The sequence below is a fragment of the Equus asinus genome, chromosome 18 (genome assembly GCF_041296235.1).
Source record: "Equus asinus isolate D_3611 breed Donkey chromosome 18, EquAss-T2T_v2, whole genome shotgun sequence".
Classification (NCBI taxonomy): Eukaryota; Metazoa; Chordata; class Mammalia; order Perissodactyla; family Equidae; genus Equus; species Equus asinus.
The window spans coordinates 15,937,450-15,957,622 of record NC_091807.1 but is presented as its reverse complement, the minus strand read 5'-3'; the positions used below and the strand labels follow the sequence as shown (position 1 = coordinate 15,957,622).

Sequence of the window (20,173 nt, the reverse complement as noted above, 5' to 3'; positions counted from 1 at the left end):
TAAAAATTCAAAATATTCATAAAACTGGGCTGAAAACCTGCACCCAGGCCTAGTGGGCCGTGAGGAATCTGGTCAATCTGTAACTTCTGGAACTTGAACAATCAGTTCTTGAGTAATTTACAACGTGTTTTAGTCAGAAAGAATGAAAACTCTCTCTTCTAATAATTTTTAAAAAGTAGAAATATCTTGCATTTTTCTGGCCTGTTTGATGTATTAAACTGCTTTCACAAAACTAATACCATGGTACCAATGCAACACAAAAGGCTGGAAAAGATGTTGCTCCTTTCCTTCAGAAAGTTAATGCACCTTTTCCACATTGGTATTTGCTCAAAGATTAAGCTTTGCATCTTCACTAGAAGCGTCTCCGAAATAGAAAGCCCGGACTCGCAAGGTTTCATTCATTCGGCCAACATCCCTGGAGCCGCCCCTTTGTGCAAGCCACTGTGCTCAGGGCCAGGCTGGGACACCTCGGTCAACAGGAGGCAATCCCCGCTCTGAGGGAGCCACCAGCCCCGCCAGGGAAGGGACCAAGGAGGAGTTCAAAACAACCTAAAATTTAACAGGGCGGCTGCACAGTTGACGCGGCTGCAGTTACTACAGCAAGAAGGACGTGGATCAGTCCATACACGCCAAGTCTCCCTTCCGTCCGGTCCGTGTCGCCCCGAAGCCCCGGGTCTAGAGAACCAGAGCTCCACACAGCTGGGTCTAGAACTCGCCCTCCGGGCCCGAGGGTGTCACGGAACAGAGCAGCCGGGAGAGATCAGAAGGAAAAGCAGAGGCCCAGGCAGCCGAGGGGACGCGGCCAGCGCGACCCCCGAATGCGCCGCAGCAGCTGGAGCGCGCACCAGGAGTCAGCTCAGCCCTCCGCGCGGGTCTTTCCGGGGGAGGGCGGCCCGCGGCGCCGCGGGCGTCACTGTCGGACTAGGGGGTCTGCGCCCGGCGCGGGGCGGGGCGGAGGATGTTGCTCGCCCGGCGCGGCGCGGGTCTCGGGGGCGGGCTCTCGGCGAAGCCCCGCCCACGGCTCCTCCCCCCAGGCGCGCGAGCCGGTCCCGCGCGGCGCCAACGCTTTCCCGGGTCATCGCCCCTCCCCTCTTCCGGGCCGCGAGCCCCCCGCGCGCCGCCTCAAGGCCGCCTTCGCTCGCGCGCGCCCGCCCGCCCGCCCGCCCTCTCAGCGCGCGCTCAGCCGTCCGACGACGCGGGAGCCGCACGCGTCGGACGAGACTCGCCGCGCTCCCTGCTGCCCAGTGCCGGCCCGCTGAGGCGGCGCCCTCGGTTCCCGCCTCGGAGACGGTCGGGGCCGCCCGATCTGCAGCCCCCGAGCGGCGGCGGCGGCTGTGGTGAGGAGAGCGGGCGGGGGTAGGCGGACATGGCGGGGCTGAGGGCAGCGGCGGGAGGGGGTTCGGCGGCCCTGCGACCACGTCGAGGGCTCGCGGGCGGGCGGCGCGCGGGGCCCGGGGAGCAGTGCGGATCGAGCCGGCTGCCTGGGCTCCGGCTCGGCGCGCAGGGAGGCAGGGGGTCGGGGGCGGCCGGCGAGGGCTGCCGCGGGACCCCCGGCGGGAGCGGGACGGAGCGCCGCCGCCTCGAGGCTCCTGCCACGTTTCCGCGGCGCGTTACCTTCAGTCCCGGGGTGGTCGCCGGCCCGGCGGCGGCCGAGCGGTTTGTGGAGCCGGGAGCGGCTCGCTGCCCGAGGGGAGCCCGCAGCCTCGAACCCGGGCCCCCGGCGCCTGCGCGGGGGCGGCGGCCGCGGGGCGGCCGGGAAGGCGCCCCCAGCGCGGCGGCGGGGAGGAGGGGCTGGGCTCGGCCCTCCCCTGCCGCGGGGAAGCCCGCGGTTGCCGAAGTTGGACGCGCTTCCAGGCGGTTCCTTCCAGAGGGGGGAGATGTTTGGTGCCCATCGAGCGCCCTCCGAACCCCAGCGGGAGTGCTTAGCAGCGGGTTTGGTGGCTTCAGAAGTCCGGCTCCCGGGGCGCCCGGGTAGCGCCCCCTCCCACCGCCTCGTCCCGCTTTGTCCCGCCGCCGGGATCCCCGCGCCCTCAACCTTGGGACCGTCCAGCAAGAGAAATACTTGTTTCTAGAAACGATCGCGATCAGTTTTTCGTGACAAGGCAGGGAAAAGTACAAAGTGAGCAACTCCTGGAAGGCAGGGCTTGGTTCTCTGGGTTTATGCCCGCCGCCGCCGGGAGCGAGGAGCCGGTGGAACAAAGTAGAACTTAAGGAGCTGCTGCCGCGGTGACGACGTCCCACGATGACGTCACCGTGCGATGTTTAAAATGGGAGCTTTTCGCTCCAAGCGTGGGTGGAGGGATCGCGGCCACTCACTCTAGGCGCCGAAGGTCCTAGTGGCCCTGCTTGTTTCTGTTTCTCCCTTCCTGACTTTAGAGCTCTCCCTCTTCCACCTTTTGGTACTCCTAGAATACTGACTGGTGGGGGCGGGTTCGTTTTTCAGCTATTCAGGCGTCATTCCTGCATACAAACAAACGAAAAGTAATTGCGTATGACTCATCTGTGTTACAACCAAAAGCAACCACTAAGTGGTTCTTTCCTTCCTTTCTTCCTTTTGTTTTTTGATAAGAAACAGAGGGGGGGGAAAAAGGCAAACCAAACCCAAAACTCAGATCTGTAGATCCTAGTTGGCAAATTTAATGAATGAGAATGATCTAGTTAAGGATTCAGGACGTTTCTTTAGTGTGGTTCCTTCTTTTCTTTGGTGGGGTGGAGGTTGATGTAGTTTCATCAGCAACTTTCATCCCAAACCATATATTAAATTGCAGTGGGTTTTCTTTTGCGTCATAACTTAGAACGTAGTGGAATATGAATGTAGCTTCATAAAGTGGAAAGGACTCACGGTTTTTCAGGAGGAAGCTGCAGAGCGGTTGTGGAGATCTGGGGCTGCCCAGTCCGTGGTGCCTGGGAGCTGGCTGTAGAAGGTGGATTTGGCATTCTAGGGTTCCAGGATGAAGCTTTGGGTGTCTTCCCATCCAGGCTCAGGGTAGCTGTGGCTGCCAGCACACCTCTCAGATAACTAAGTGGAATTTGTTTCACAGTGAGATGCCTTGTTTGAATTTGCACCGGGAGTAAAAGAATCGTATTATGAAGAGAGACTTTCAGAGCAGGTTTGAGGAAAGAAAAATGAAGCTAACCAAATCAGCTTTATTTTTTGAATGTGTGAGAAAACAAACTATCAGATAGGTTAGTCCATTTTTATACTGAACATAGCAGAGGCTGTGTGTCTTTAATTGGCTCCAAAAAAGGTGATGTTGCTTAGTAAATGCAGCATGTGAATAACTCCAAGTTACTTACAGCAGCCAAGTGAATGAGCTCATCCAGTAAAGACGGAATATACATTGAAACAATCCCAGGACAAGATTTTGCCTTTATGGATTAATCAATGATAAATGAGATCTGCCATTTAAAAAGAGTTCTTCTTGAGGCAATTCCAGAATGCAGCTAAATCTCTGATTATTTCTTTTAGTTTGATTTTCTGTGGATGACCCTGAATTTCCACTCTTTTAAATATTGTTTGATAGAGCCACTGTTTTTTGCCATATCTTTTAGGTAAATGTATCTCTGTTCCTGAAAGAATGCTTACAGACACTTAATGCTGTATTTTTTCTTCATGTATAGCAGCTTTGTTAAAATATAATTCACATACTCTGCAATTCACACATTTAAAATGTACAGTTCACTGGTTTAAGTGTATTCATAGAGTTGTATAAGCATCACCATAGTCAATTTGGGGATGTTTTCATCACACAAAAAGGAAACCCTATACTCATTGACATCACTCCTCCTTTCTCCCCGTTCCTCCTAGACCACTAATCTACTTTTTGTCTATATAGATTTGCCTCTTTGGACGTGTCATATAAATGGAATCATACGGTATTTGGTCTTTTGTGACTAATTCTTTTCCCTGGCATAATATATTGAAGGGTCACCCATGTTGTAGTGTTTATCAATACTTCATTCCTTTTTGTTGCTGAATAATATTCCACTGCACGTACAAGTTTCCCCTGCTATCCAAAAGTAGTGTTCTTGTGAAACCTTTTGGAAGCCAAAATGGCATAAAGTGAAAAAGCAATTACCATTAATTTATGTGGGAATAATTTTCGAGCATCTCAGACCTAAAAATAACCTACCAAATCATACCAAATAACACATAAAATCTAAGAGAGCACTAACATAGTAAAAGGAGGAATTATATGATAAATACACAGCCTTCATAAAGTAGAAATAATGTAAGTACATTGGAGGGCTGAGGGGGGTGGTGGTGGTGTGTTAGGCTGAGTCATTTGGTTGTGGTGGTGGGAAGTAGAGGAGATGGGTGTAGGAGAGAGAAAAAGAGGGTTGTGTATTAACCTCTCTTGGTCAACTGAATCTATCAGGGCAGGCAGGCCACTAACATCTACCACCTTCTGTGTCTGCCTGTCTCGATGTCGAAGGTTGAGAAGGTCGAAGTTTGTTGTTTGCTGTGGCTGATGTGAAAGGCTTGAAATACGACTGTGTGCATGACCACTTAGCCTCTGTAGTGACTTGCAGTAAAACAAACGCTGAACACCATTTTTGGTTTTTGCCTTTTTTTCCTAAAAGTGAAAATACACCTTAGATTTCTTTTGGTTAGCAAAGCCAGGTACTATTTTAGGTTTTCTGTAAAAGTGAAGTGGCATAAAGCCAACCTTCGGATAGTGGGGGAAACCTGTATATTACTACACTTTATGGTCCACTCATCAGTTGATAGATGTTTGGGTTCTTTCCAGTTTGGGGCTATTATGAATAATGCTGCTATGGACCTTTGTGTACAAGTGTTTGTGTGGACATATATTTTCATTCTCTCGGGTAAATAGGAGTAGAAATGCTGGGTCGTATGATAACTATGTCTCACTTTTTTAGGAACTGCCAAACTATTTTCTATAATGGCTCTACAATACTGGGTTTTAAGGTGGACTTTTTATGTTTTAAAGTTCAAATTATTTTACAGAATTTTAAACTTAAATTATTGTAGTTAAATATTGACACATTTAGTAAAACCTTTATACTAGTGTCATTGTAGTGCTTCTCTTTGAGTAATATCTCTAATTTTATTTTAGCCAGCAGCAACAATTTGGTGTGCTCTCTTGACTGAACTTCTTCACAAAGCTGAGTGTTAAGATTCCTAAATGTACTTTATAATAAGGTCTTTATGGCATAAATTAATGCTTGTTTGTTCCCTACTCCAGATATGAGCCAGTGAAACACAAGATAAAATTGGAAGGAGGAAGGAGAACTCTAAAGGAGAGATGTTTTGCAGAGCTTTATTGTCCAGTTTTTATATTTTGTTTTTTTGAGAAAGACTCTCTTGTTTTTGCAGGGAACGATGAAGAACGAAATTGCTGCTGTTGTCTTCTTTTTCACAAGGCTAGTTCGAAAACATGATAAGTTGAAAAAAGAGGCAGTTGAGAGGTTTGCTGAGAAATTGACTCTAATACTTCAAGAAAAATACAAAAATCACTGGTATCCAGAAAAGCCATCAAAAGGACAGGCCTACAGGTAAAGGATTAGATTGGACAGCTGGAGTGGACTAAGTGAAAAGGCTGGTCAACTCCTGAAATGAGTGCAAGGCCAGAGGACTGAAGTGTGCCCAGTCCCTGCCTATCACCGTTTATCTGCACAATACAGAACTCTCTGGAGTGTCCCAGTATTTTTTCCTTAGTCACTTTAGACTACAAGTATTTGTTGTTGGAGTCCCACTGTGTGGACTTGGGAGGCCAATACTGTAGGCTTCTAGGAGTTAGTTGTCTTGTAATGATAGTTTGGCTTCTGACTTGAGTGCATTTCTCCATGTATCACAGGTACTTGGGGGTTTTCACAATTCTTGAGGACCTCTAAAACTATTGCCCGTAAGTGGGCATGGTAGGAGTTGACTAAAATGAGTCTCCTTGTATCTAAAAGTAAATTACATGTTACATATTTTTTGAAAAAATAAAAGTTTTATAGCAAACAGGAACTAAGATTATTAGACACCCAGTATGTTCTTGACACAGGAATAATTTCATTTGTACTGTGTATAATTCTTTATGGTAAAAGCCAGTATAATTATTCTATCAGTGAAGATAAGTTACCTGTGATCCACAATTGGTAAATATTAGCTCTGGAATTTGAAGTCAGGTCTAACTGACCTTAAATTCTTAGGGGCTTTCTGTATACCACAGTGCAACAACTGCCTTGGCTCTGAGAGGGAAAGTAATTCTCCATTGCAGCTGTTTTCTGCACTCTGGTTTATAAGTTACATTTACAGCTTAAAGAAGAACAGGCTCCTGTAGAACATGTCCTGGCATGCTCGCTCCCTAGTATTTATATGACCACTTGGGATCCTGGGTTGAGAATGTTCTGCTAAACTCATCTGTCAAACCCTGCCCATTTGTGGATTTAGCCACAAAAAATAAAAGTGGAATAGTTGTGGCTATCAGACTACAGAAATTCTTTTATTTATGCATATTGCTGCCCGCAATGTGTCCTCCACAAAACAGCACTTATGTACTTTGATGTAAAAGGACTTCCTTTCCGGCACTGAGCTCTGGCAAGGGCAAGACTATTCAAGGAGTCTACAAGGGAGGTGAAAATATGATTTGTTTATTTCTCATTTGCTAAAAGCCAGGTGAGCATGTGTGGGTATTAAAAAGAAAAGAATCAAAGTGATTGATGTATTTTCTCCTTCATTTTTATCCAAAGAGGTTCCCTAGTTAATTGGAAAATGTGGTGAATTAAAGTAGAAATGTAGATGTTCTGTACAAAGCGGACTCAAGTTACTATTTTTTATCTTCTTACTTGACTTTTTAAATTTTTTCTTGTATGTCTTCATTTCTGATGGAGTGAACAGCTTTTGTGAGTTAGCGCTCTTGAGGCCTTTTACACTGATGTAATTGACATTGGACAAAGGCTTTTGGAAGTGCCAAGCTACTGTACTATTACTGAAAAAGGAGACACTGTCAAGTAAATACTTAAAGGTCAGACAGTGTACAATTTCATTTCCATTAATTCTAAAAACTTGAGGAACAAAAGTTAGCCAAACAGGATTAAATTGGCATGTGATCAGAAGTATCATTATTGAGTCATTTTGAAGCTGTCTTTGAAGTAGAAAACTATTAGACTTAATGGTGGGTTGTTACTATTGTAAAAATGAAGAGAATATAGGATTAATCAGAGTTAGTAGAATATTAATTCCAAAGGTTAGGTTGGAAGTGTTCTTTTTCTTCTGAAGTGTTTATAAATTAAAATTATTTCTCTGCAGTATATACAAATAAGATGCCTATGGAGGGCAATTTGGCACTATTATGGGAATCTGTAAAAATATTCATACTTTGAATAGTAAGTCTTCTAAAAATCTATTCTAGAAACATAATCAAATACAGACAAATATGTATGCATATGGATGTTTCTTACACTGTATAATTGTAAAACATTGGAAAGAACCAAATTGTCAACATTAAGTAAATGATAGATTATTTTTATGCAACTCTTAAAATGTTGTTTTTGAAGGGTTGTTAATGGATAAGTAGTCACAATATGTAGAGTGAAAAAGCGGCATAAAAATACACAAATTTTGTTGAATCAGTCTCTATTTAAGCATCTGTATCTACATATACATTTTTTAAGCTTAGAGCCTATATCCCACTCATTGTAGATAATCAAAACATACATGTAAGATCTATCTCCTTACCCTTAACTGCTTTTGATCCTGGGGCACGTGGGACTTTTCAGTCAACCTACACAACATTAGAATCTGTAATACAGGAGTTTTTTTTTTTATTTTGAGGAAGGTTAGCCCTGAGCTAACTGCTGCCAATCCTCCTCTTTTTTCTGAGGAATACTGGCCCTGAGCTAACATCCATGCCCATGTTCCTCTGCTTATAAGTGGGACGCCTACCAGAGTATGGCGTGCCAAGCGGTGCCATGTCCACACCAGGGATCCGAAGCGGTGAACCCCGGGCCACCGAAGTGGAAGGTACGCAGTTAACCACTGCGCCACTGGGCCGGCCCCTAGGACTATCTTATTGAAAGGAACAAACAGCATCTTACATGCTATAAAATAACTTTTTCACTCTGAATTTGCTGAATTGTTAATGATGATGTTAAGATAGGTACAGACAGAATCGGGTATTGTTTAATAAAATGTACTTTGGGGGCCGGCCCTGTGGTGTAGCCGTTAAGTTAGTGCGCTCCACTTTGGAGGCCTGGAGTTGCCGGTTGGCATCCCGGGCATGGACCTATGCAATGCTTAGCAAGCCATGCTGTGGCAGGTGTCCCACATATAAAATAGAGGAAGGTAGGTGGGGACGTTAGCTCAGGGCTAATCTGCCTCAAAAAAATAAATGAAATTTGGAGTCTGGTCTGGATTTGAACCCTGGATTTACCACTTTCTAGCTCTATGATGTTGGGCAAGTTACTCAGATTTTCTCTGCCTCCTTTCTTTCTTAAAGTGGGGAAAGTAGTATTTAACTTACAAGATAATTGTGAAAATTAAAAGAGTTAATACATGCAAAGCATTTAGGTAACTGTCCGTTGCAGAGTAAAAATTGAAAAAGAGTTATTTAAAAACATGTATTAGGTGTCACCTAAATAGAACTTTTTCCCTGTTTTGAATGAAAATTGAAATCAACTAATAAAATAATTTAAGTTTAAAAAACTTTAACACATTATTCTATTGATGTCATTGTATTTAATGGTATAATTACTATTTGTCAGTTAACTTGTATTTTCCATACTTTAGAGCTTTGGCTCTAAGGAAGAAGTGAAATGACTTAATTTAAATTCATCCAATAAATAAGCACTAGGACTGGTACTCAAACCTGAGTTCTCTTGATTGATTTCTTAGTTGTAGGCGGTAAATTCTTTAATTGTAGCTACCATTTCTCTGAGTGAGCAGAATGCTTATTTTAACGTGTATTTTTATATTCATACTAGGAGACATTTTTGAGCATTCTGTTACATAGATGTCTTTCTTAGGTTAAAAAAATGGAGGAGAGGATCTATTGGTTCACAGATTGTTTTCACTTATTTTCACAACTATTTAAAAAGAAAACCATTGGGTAACAAGTTCAATAAGGTAGTAACACTTCTGGATTATATTTTAATCTTAAGTATGTGATATGAATGGTTTTATGACCTTGACTAATTTCTGTATTTATAGAACAATTATAAGTAAGGCAAAAGACACCCTGCTTAAGGTTTATTTTATTATCTGGGATGTATAAGAAAGGTAATGACAGATCAAAACTTGTCACAAGAATTTTCTAGTATTATTTGAAACTTTAGTTGAGGCCTTTTGTTAGTTGAAGATTTTATCATATAGGAACTTGGCCTATTAGAACTTTTACCTTCAGAGCCTTTAGTAATTTCACGCAACTTTCATACTCCTTGCTCGTTTTATGTACATGTGAGGGTGAGTAGTTTCTGGGTAAAATGAGGTAGAGGCAGTTCTCATGATTTCCTTCTGCTCACACAGATGCCCTCGTCTTTCCACCAGACTGAGTAGTCTTGTTGATGCTGCCTCTTTGCCTTTAGTTTACATTAATTATCATTTCTTACCTATTTAGGATACATTTATTATCTGTTCAGGATAGATGTGCTTCTGGGTTCTCGGCCAGGTTATTTTTTTAATTAACATTGGCAAATACATGTAATGAAGTTTTTGACTGAGTCAATTAAAACTATTAACATTACTCCACTTTGTTATAGATGCATTCGTGTTAATAAATTTCAAAGAGTCGATCCTGATGTCCTGAAGGCTTGTGAGAACAGCTGCATCTTGTACAGCGACCTGGGCTTGCCAAAGGAGCTCACTCTGTGGGTGGATCCGTGTGAGGTGTGCTGTCGGTGAGTTCTTGAGTTTAGCGGCTGAACTGATTACCATGCTGGAACTGATCTTAGGAGATTCTCTCAGGTACTTCCTGCCTGTGTATCCTTATGGCCAGGAGCTGGTTGACTTTCTCAGATGTGAATTTTGTAAAATGCTCTTCTGGAGGTGATAGTGAAGGACTAGTTACATTCCTCTTTTCCTTCTAAAGAAACTCAAAAACTGATTGGGCAGGGTTTTTCCAGAGTTTTGCCAAGAAGTTTATTGTAGACCAAGAAGTAGAGTGTAGACGCATAGATTCCTGTAGGTCAATTATTGTCTTCTTTCATTGGCGGTGCACTTGTCATTCCCCTTTGCAAATGAGGAAATAAACTAATCCCAAACAATTCTGGATAATAACTTTTGTTTGGTTTCTATTGCTGTTTGTTTCTGCTCTTGCCTCCATCCCCCTTTTTGGTTTTTAAGAGACTGAGTGATATTTTCATGGTTTTGTTTTCATAGTGGAAATTATTTCTCGTCTCCTAATGAGCAGCTTTGTAAAAAGCGAGGGTTGCATATGGTGCCCATTGAACTCCATTCATTCTGAAAAACATTCATTGTGGACCAGGCCTCTTAGGTGTGAGGTTTTAAAAAATGAAAGCAACATTCTGCTTTTGGATAGTTCAAAGTGTAATAAGGGAGAAGAAGGAATAAGCAGATTACAACAGAGTGTGATTTGTGCTATAATAGAACTATGTACAAAATGCAGTGGCTGGTGGCACAAAGGAGAGAGTTACTGCCTCTGCCAGGAGTCAGGAAAGACTTACTAGGTGATACTTGAGCTGATGGGGAAGGATGAGTTGCACTTAACTAGACGACAAGGCGGGAAGGACATCTTCAGGCAGGAGGAACAGGATGAACAGATGCATGAAACCCCTTGTGGGTGATTTCCTACAGCTCTTCCTTTAAGATCTTTCTGTGTGGTATTGAGGTACAATTCCCCTGTTGACTGTAGCATGAGTGCTTTTTGATGCAACCCTAGTACGTCCAAAGGTGGTCATAGCCTTTGACCTGATCTCCAACAATGAAAATGGAGGTGAAGACATGTCATGCCCAAAATACGTTGTTATTCACCCACTGAATTTTTCTGGACCACCCTGGAGCTGCTTGGTATAAGCTGCTGGTGTAAGCTTATTGCTTTGGGAAACCGGGTGTAGGCAGTAGATTCTCCAGCACTTCTTTCTCAGTTAGAAAAAGGAAGAGCAAGACATCCAGATTTTGATCAAAGAAGGTCAAACACTTTTAGATTCTGAGACTAACTGAGGACTCACCTTAGGCCGGGGTTAGACTTTGTAGATGTCAGCCAGTGAACCCCTGCAGAAGACCTCAGTATGCAAGAAATAGCTATCACAAAGTTACCATATTGAATTGCTTATTTTTTTTATTAGGCCTATACTTAGATCTTATTTAACACACAGTTCTTGAAGTTGTGTAGTTTTTCTACCCATAAAAAATTCTAAGCAGCAGTTGAAAGGGAGTTGTTCATAATAGTCGTGATGCTACCAAAAAAAATATCATATAGCCTGACATAAAGGCAGGAGCAAAAAAGGGTTGGCACAAATGTATTATCACACAGTCAAATAATGAATATTCAATACAGTGATCTTAAATCATTAGGAAAAAATTTCTATGTCCAAGGATGTTTAAGAAGTCAGGTAATTGTATAAACATTTTGGACATATTTATTTGAAATGCTTAAACTAAATCTGGGCACCTGAAAATAAAGCATTAGTTATGTGGACATTCTACTTAAGTGGATGCTGCATTACTTGATAATGCCAGATAATGAAAAATTATTGTGCTTTTACCTTGTTAATATACGAAAATGTTTGCATTCAGTAGCCTTCTAATTGTTTTATATATGATTAAAATTTTGGCAAAATTTGGCTTTGATGTGATATTTTTTCACAGCTAATAGAAATCTTCAGAATGTGGGGTGTTCATTCAGTGATAACCCCACAAAGAAAGACATGTTAAGCAATCGAATGAAGGTGATTGCTATAAGTTAATATAGGAGATTGAGATACTGATTAGTACTTTTGGACCAAAACTGGAAAGATAAATATTCTGAAAATTAAAACAAAGCTGATCTAGTAGTTACATAATTGAATAAATGAGTCATTAAAAATAATAACTCATTGGTATACTAGAGACTAAGGTTATGGAAAAAAAACTGAAATGCACTCAAAGAACATTCTTCATAGTCTGAGTTATTTCATCAGGATAAAATATTGGAAGGATGCAGAATGTTATATAGTTAGAAAGGTTATCTCTTAGTGAAATATTTAAGAGGATACAGAACAGATAACAGATCTTTCCTATAAGGAAAAAGCCTGAGAAAGCTGGCAGCGCTTTATTTTCTACTCAACATATTCAACACCTTTTTTTTCTTCTTGTAATTTCTATCTATAATTCTTTTCCTGATTAAAGAGTAGATGTAAATATTATTGATTTGTTTTGAATTAACTAAATTGGCCTTAACGTTTTAGCTGTGTGTCATTGAAAATATGGAAAGTTTAAAAGTTGACCATTACTAATTCTGAGGAATTAATTACATTCTGATGTTACAGTAATAGAGTAAACAATTTCACTTATCATGAACAGAACCCTCATATCAAAATACTACAAAGGGAATGATGTTGAACTTTCGTGTCAAAGAAAGATACCTGAGTTAATAAAGCTGATCCTTCAATCATTAGATGTCTGCCCTTGATTAGGTTTCTGTTTCTACAAAGGCAGGGATTTTTCTCAAATTTCCTGCCTTTCTGTTTTGCTTGGCTTTTGACTCCAAGAATGTGCAAAACTGAAGGGAGGCCTAAGCCCATTATTAATATTGTTTGCATTAACATATGAGTTAACCTTTGTTTGTATCAAAATTGTTGAGTCTTTAAACCCTGGAGAGGACAGAGGGGTAAATTTCCATTGCTAAAACCCTATGCAAAGTAAACTTTAAATTATAGTACGTGAATTCTGTGCTGTGAGGAACTCACCCAACTGTTCAGACATCTTATACTAAGAAGAATCACCGGCTGAAGACCAACCAGTATCCAGCTGGTTCCATCTTCCCCACCCAGCAGATGGAAAACCGAGGCCTGAAGAAATTAAGTGACTGGCCCCTGGTCAGAGCTAGTGACGAGTGGTCTTTCTGCCATCAGGTAGCAACTCCTTTTATGAGTAAACTGAAAAAGAATAGGAAAGGGAGTTAGGCACTGTATTTAGGTAGCATTTATGGCCCCATTCAGCCTATGAGAATGGAAGACAGCACAGCTATATAAAGAAATAGAGCTCATCTGTGAGACTACTTGATCTCCATATAAACTGTCAAAGGCTTTATTGCATTTAGGCCTTTTACTTTATTGTAGATATCTTCCTGATTCAGAAGTAATCTGAGACAAGTTATCTTGAAATGAAGTTAACTGACATCATTGTCAATTATAGTTAACCCTACTTTTCTATTGAAGTTGTTTTTATGTTTTTTAAGCTTAAAATCTTTGTCTTTCTAACTTTAATTACATGTTGTGTAAGAACTGCTTAACGACTCATTTCCTTTCTCCTAACGCTTGCTAGAAATTGTTTCATAGTGTTGTATGTTGTGCAATCTATTTAAGTAGATTTGTGGGTTTCTCCTTTTCATTAAGCTATTTTCCCTCATTGCAAAATTTATTTGCCTTTTTTGTAGTAACCAACAGCCAAAGTTACATATTCTGACACTTAGTTCTTGGCTTTAAAAATGTCTTGAAAGGATAAAAAGGCTTGTTCATTTTGCTTTTTTAAAGAAATTAACATGAGAGGTGATCAGTTATCCTAGGAATCTCTGTGAGGTAAGCAGTATAATTCAAGAAAATCCTTATTTTCCTCAACAGTAGTTTTTTTTTCCTTTAACTTCAACAGTTGCCTCAATTCTCCTTTTTGTCAGGGTAGTTATAGGAAACACAGCCCCCTTTTAAATTTAATCGTGGTAAAAGTAAATCTCATAGGAAAGATCTAGTTGATTTGTGACTTGAATACCAGAATCTGTATTACAAGGTTCAGTTAAAAATACCTTAGAAAATTTTACTGCATGGCCAGTTTCATTGGTACATAAAAAAATGTAATTAAAGCAGTGAATTTCTCTTTGATGTTTTAAACAACTATTTTTGTTAGGAGGCAGTAGAAAAGAAAATTGAGAAAAAGAATAGGGTCAGTTTTATTTGTACTTAAGTAGACCAGAAGTAGAAAACTGTGGCCTGCCTGTTAGCATGGAGCTGGCTTAGAATACTGTATATGTAGGGTCAAGTTCTGGGAGAGTTCCTTCTTTGTCTTGGCCTGATGGCATGTCTAGACCTGTTTAATTGTTTTTATGGACATTTTTTGTTTGTTGATGTGACTTCAGAGTTTCTAAGTTTTTGTTCTTGTTTTTTTAGGTATGGAGAGAAAAACAATGCATTCATTGTTGCCAGCTTTGAAAATGAGGATGAGAACAAGGATGAGATCTCTAAGAAGGTTACCAGAGCCCTTGATAAGGTTACCTCTGATTATCATTCAGGATCCTCCTCTTCAGATGAAGAAACAAGTAAGGAAGTAGAAGTGAAACCCAGCTCAGTGACTGCAACCCCAAGCCCCGTTTACCAGGTAACTGTGAAATAGCTCTGTATTGAAGGTCACGAGCAGCATTGCCCGGTCATTCCAGGTAGTCCTGCTCACATTGCCCGAGGTTTCTGATTTGAGATTCTGGATCACAGTTCTTGCCTTTCACTAACAGGAAGCTGCTCCTCTCAGATGGAAATACGCACCCTGAGTCACTTTATCAAGATCTGCTTTACTACTTAATAAGTAGGGTAAACATAATTTCAAAAAGTGTGGCAAAGAATAGAAAAAAAATTATGGTAATAAAACTTACCTGATGTTTTAAAAATTCTTGTTGTATTCAAAAATAGCCACTCATTTTTTTGTAGTCTTTAACACTTGCAATTCGTACCTTTCAGTTTAACTGTCTTGTTCTTCTCCCTTTCCATAATTAAAGGGAAAGCTCGCTAAATTCTATTTCAGTTAATTTTTTATTCAAGCCAAAACAATATCTCCTTTGCTTTCATAGTTGAAGAGTCATATTGGTACCATGCATGCACTTACAGATTCATTCACGTATTTATTTATATTCCACATACCAAAGAACACTTAATATACTATATATATATATATTTTAAAGTTAAAAATTTTAAAGAAATCTTTTAGAGTTGAGCCTTATTCTGCATATGTACTTTTTCTTAATTTGAGTATATTTAAAAATATACCTGTTTTTATTAATTTGGCCTTAATTAGACATAACAAAAGATACTAGATTTATGGTAGGGTTGGATTTTGACTAAAATGAGAATTTAGATCTTAATGAGTAAGAAATCAGAGTTTTGAGTATGAGAAACTAAACCTTTAAGTTCAGCATATATTTATATAATGAACATCCTTTCACTATAACCTAATTTTTCATTTCTCATTTTTTTTTTTTTTAGTTTTTGAGTTATCCTTCCTAGGCTTGGGAGGAAGTCTACCATATTTTTAGGGATATATGTATATGTGCATTATTATAAGATAACATATACACTTGCTTTAAAAAACAACTTCAAACAGTGTAAAAGAGTATAAAGTGTCAAGCCTTCCCTTTCCCCCAACTGCCAGTCCTGTGTCCTTCCATGGAAGTTTTCATTACAAGTTATTTTTGTGTTCTTCCCGAGAGATTCCCTGTATAGGTAAGTAAACATAATATTTGTGTTTCAGGGATCATTTTTAAGATCTTTGCCATAAATATTTTGGGCATTTTTTCCTCTGCATGATGTATTATATTACTGCAAATTCCTGTTGTTAAATTGCCTGGAATTTATTCAGATGTGACAATTTTATTTCAGAATTGTATTTGTTGTTACTCAACAAAGCAAGACTATAAGTCCCCAAATGAACTGAATCCTGCTGATTTTTTACAATTAAATTGACCTTTAATTTTTAGTTTTTCTTTTTAAATTAAATTGTATTTATTTTCTCCCATGTTGAAAGACTGTTAGGATAAAATTATAACAGAAAGGCATGGACATTGAAGTGTCTTTTATGTGCTTTTTAAATAAAACATTTTTCCTTGACATTATATTCACTAACAAAACATTTCATGACAGAGAAGCATGGCCATTACAAGCCATTCTGCAGAAAGCTGGTGCAGGTGGCCCACTTGAATCTTTTCTTCCGATTCACTTTTTCATTTGAACCTGGCATTGCCAACAGCTTTAATAAAGGGATTATCTAAGTAAGGACAAAAAATTCCTAGTTTAGGGTCTTTGTTCTCTGAGAGGTCTGAGTGTTTTCTGTAAATGTACACCCAGAGATAACTCTCCACTAATTAAGAAGAAAAGATTATGTCGTTTCTTCCCAAATTGACCTATAGTTTCAATTCAATATCAATCACAATTCCAAAAGCCTTTTTCTAAAAGTTGATTCTAAAAGTTTAAAAAAGGAGAATCAAGTTGGAGGCTTCATACTAATATAAAGCCATTATGTTGTATCAAGACAATGTGGTAACGGTTTAAACATACACAAATGTATTAATGGAATGGAAAACTGTCTACAAATAGACCTGCACACATAACAGTCTTTTTTTTTTTTTTAATAGAAGTGCCAAAGCAACTCACTAGGGAAAGTCTTCAAGAACTGGTACTGAAACAATTAGACAATCTATATAGAAAAAAGAAAAGAACCTAACTGCTACCTGGCACCACACACAAAAAATTAATTTGGGATGGGTCCTGCTGCCAGCTCTGCCTGACCCCCTCACATGGATCCCAAGGAAAGTCAGGTCCAAAAGGAATAAGACCACAGGAGGCCCAGAGAGAAGGAAGAGGGTTTCAGGTTTTGGCTTCAGTCCTTTTCCCAGTTGGCACCTGGGTACATGGGAAAGAGTGTGGGGTTTGAAGTTGAACAGACTCAAGATTGGACACTTTTGTAAGAAAACGTAAATATCTTTATTTTCAGGGATAGGCAAAGATTTTTTCCAAGGACCAAAAAAAAAACTTTGATAAATTTGACTTCATCAAAACCGAAAATCTTTTCTCATCAAAAGAAACCATTAAGAAAATGAATGGGCAAAGCATAGATTGGGGCAAAACATTCTGAATACATATATCTATCAAAGAATTTGTTTCCAGAATATACTTTCAAAATCTCTCCTATAAATAATAATAAAGGACAAATGACCCAGTTAAAAATAATGGGCAAAAGGGACCAGCATAGTGGTTAAGTTCGTGTACTCCTTCAGCAGCCCAGAGTTCACAGGTTCAGATCCTGGGTGCTGGCCTATGCATTGCTTATCAAGCCGTGCTGTGGCAGGCATCCCACATATAAAATAGAAAAAGGTGGGCACAAATGTTAGCTCAGGGCCAATCTTCCTCAGCAAAAAGAGGAGGATTGGTAGTTAATGCTAGCTCAGGGCTAACCTTCCTCAAAAAAAATAATGGGCAAAAGATGTAAATACACACTGTACAAAAGAAGTTGTATAAATGGCCAGTAAGCACATGAAAAAAGGTGTTCTACCTCATTTGTTATCAGGGAAGTGCAAATTAAAACCACAGTGAAACACTGCTTCTTCCAGAATGGCTAAAATTAAAAAGTCTGAGAACACTAAATGTTGGATGTGAAGCAGCTGGATTCATAAACAGTAGGTGGGAGTGTAAAAGGGTACACAACTACTTTGGAAAACTATTTGGCACTTAGAAAGTTAAATATGCATCTATTCTGTTACTCAATGGTTCCACTCCTAAGTATTTAACAAGAGAAAACAAATATCTACAAAGCCTTGTATTAGAATGTTTATAGCAGCTTTTTTCATGATAGTTAAAAAAAAAAAAACTGAAAACAACCCAGATGTCCATTAACCAGTGAATGGGGGTGGGGATTATGTACTCATACAGTAGAATAATAGTCAGCAATAAAAACAGAACTAATGATAGACACAATATGGAGGGACCTCAGAAACATTTGATTGAGTAAAAGAATTTTGCCAGGCACGAAAGAATACATGCTGGATGATTCTATTTATATGAAGTTCACAAACAAAACTGTCTGGTGGTAGAAATCAGAAGAATGGTTGCTGGGGGGTGTGAGAATTAACTGGAAAAGGATAATGTAAGCTCCAGAATTTTGTCTGTTTTCTGGACAATTTTAAAAGCATATCATTGTGCACCTCAGTGTAGAAAGAAATGAAAACTTTATGCCATTTTGCTGCTCATTTGTAGTATAGGTTGATTATTTGAACTCTAAATTTTTCCTTATTTTCCCCTTATTGTAGATAATCAAGAATTAACCATGCTGAGGTCATTCACTGCAGCATTGTTTTGTTTTGTTTGTCGTGCGCTGTTTTCTAATAGTAAAAGACTGAAAGCAGTCCAGATGTCTCGCCAGTACGACACCAGTTAATTGAGTTATGGCATAGTTATTGCATTACTGTCTAGCTGTAAAATAACAAAAAAGTTCTTTATGTATTGATATGAATGTCTCTGAAATGTATTTATTAAGTGCAAAAAATACAGGGGCCAGCCCGGTGGCATAGTGGTTAAGTTTGCACGCACCACTTTGGTGGCCCGGGGTTCGTGGGTTTGGATCCTGGGTGCAGTGGTGACTACACACCACTTGGCAAGCCATGCTGTGGCAGCATCCCACATACAAAATGTGGGAAGATTGGCACAGATGTTAGCTCAAAAAGCACTATACAAAATTGTACGTGAGTGTTTTTTTAGGTACATATATAGATGTACACATAAGTATGTGCATAGAATATCTCTAAAGGTATACACAAAAAAATGATTAGTGTCATTTGCTTCTGAGAAGGTAATTGAGTTGGTGGTAATCAAAGAAAGAAGAGGGACTTCTCACTGTATACAGTTTTGTACCTTTTGAATTTACTATCATATGAATGTAATGCTAGACAGAATGTAAATTTTAAAATACCTGTACTAAGAAGAGCAGATCAGAAATCAGAGAATTCTGAAACTCATAGTCACAGGGTATGGCATTCTGAATAGAGAGGTCCAAAACTGCTGAGAATATTTTGGATAATGGAAATTTGATGTCCCGCTTGACTAATTGGGCGGTCTAAGACTGTTGTTCCAGAACACTCCACCGGCTCTGTGGGAATCACCTGCAGAATGTGGTCAACATACCTTGAACTCTATTCCTAAGGTTTTGTTGCTGTTCAGTAGACCAAGGCTGGGGCATGAACATTTTGTTTAAGAGCTTCTTAGGTGACTCCTTATTTAATCAGACAGCTGTGGAAACCACTGGTCTAAAACATGTGTCCTTATAAGCTTCCATTCATTCTATGTTTTGATCTTTTCTGGTTGAAATAACCAGAAAATTCTGCTTGTTTTCGAGTGCTGTGGTTAAGTTTATTCATTTTCATTCATTCAGAAAACACGGACTGATCACCTGTTAGATGTATTTAGACTTGAGCATAGGAATGTCCTTTTAGAACTGCTCTTAGGGTTTTGGGTGAGTGGTTTTGTTTTTATTCAGTGAGGAATCTGGAAGGTCACCTAGTTTTTACATAACAAGTGACTAATTTTTCCTTTTGAATTAATTTACTATTTTCTCTTCCATGCAGATTTCAGAACTGATATTCCCGCCTCTTCCGATGTGGCATCCTTTGCCCAGAAAAAAACCAGGAATGTACCGAGGGAATGGCCATCAGAGTCACTACCCTCCTCCTGTTCCATTTGGTTATCCAAATCAGGGAAGGAAGAATAAACCGTATCGCCCAATTCCAGTAACATGGGTGCCTCCTCCTGGAATGCATTGTGACCGGAATCACTGGATTAATCCTCACATGTTAGCACCTCACTAGCTGCTTTTGATTCTATTGGTGTCATGTTGAGAGAAGGTAGACTAAGCCTGACTGCATATTAAAAGTTACAAGTTCATACTCATTGTAGTAAAGTTAGATGGGGCAAACCATCAAACTTATTTTTATAGAGAAGTTATTGAGAATAATGTTTCTTAAAAAAATATATATGCACTTTAGATATATTGATATAGTTTGAGAAACTTTATTAAAGTTAGTCAAGTGCCTGAGTTTTTAATACTGGACTTGAGTATTTATATATTGTGCATCAACTCTGTTGGATACAAGAACACTGTAGGAGTGGACGATCTGTTCTAGCACCTTTAAGCATTTACTTTATGGAGAGTATGTAAGTTATTTATACACATGGAAATCTATTTTATGTCATTGTTGTTTAGAAGAATTGCGTGAAATCATGTAGTTGCAAATAAAAAGTAGTTTGAGGCATGACAATGTGT

At 39.8% G+C, this 20,173-nt stretch overlaps 1 protein-coding gene across 1 annotated transcript; it reads left to right on the top strand.

Annotated features, from left to right (window-relative positions):
- The first annotated feature begins 1,165 nt into the window (after positions 1–1,165).
- On the top strand, positions 1,166–20,168 carry BTG3 (BTG anti-proliferation factor 3). Its single transcript, XM_044750746.2, has 5 exons — positions 1,166–1,337; positions 5,342–5,520; positions 9,709–9,846; positions 14,269–14,476; positions 19,479–20,168. Exons 2-5 carry the CDS (start codon positions 5,348–5,350, stop codon positions 19,716–19,718), a joined length of 759 nt encoding a protein of 252 aa, XP_044606681.1. The 5' UTR covers positions 1,166–1,337; positions 5,342–5,347; the 3' UTR covers positions 19,719–20,168.
- The last annotated feature ends 5 nt before the right edge of the window (positions 20,169–20,173 follow it).

Excerpts from the sequence above, each read along its gene's own strand:
- BTG3 (XM_044750746.2), top strand. The coding sequence starts at position 5,348 with ATGAAGAACGAAATTGCTGCTGTTGTCTTCTTTTTCACAAGGCTAGTT. Across the intron at positions 5,521-9,708 it reads TCAAAAGGACAGGCCTACAG|ATGCATTCGTGTTAATAAAT; the intron begins GTAAAGGATTAG and ends ACTTTGTTATAG. Across the intron at positions 9,847-14,268 it reads CCGTGTGAGGTGTGCTGTCG|GTATGGAGAGAAAAACAATG; the intron begins GTGAGTTCTTGA and ends TTGTTTTTTTAG.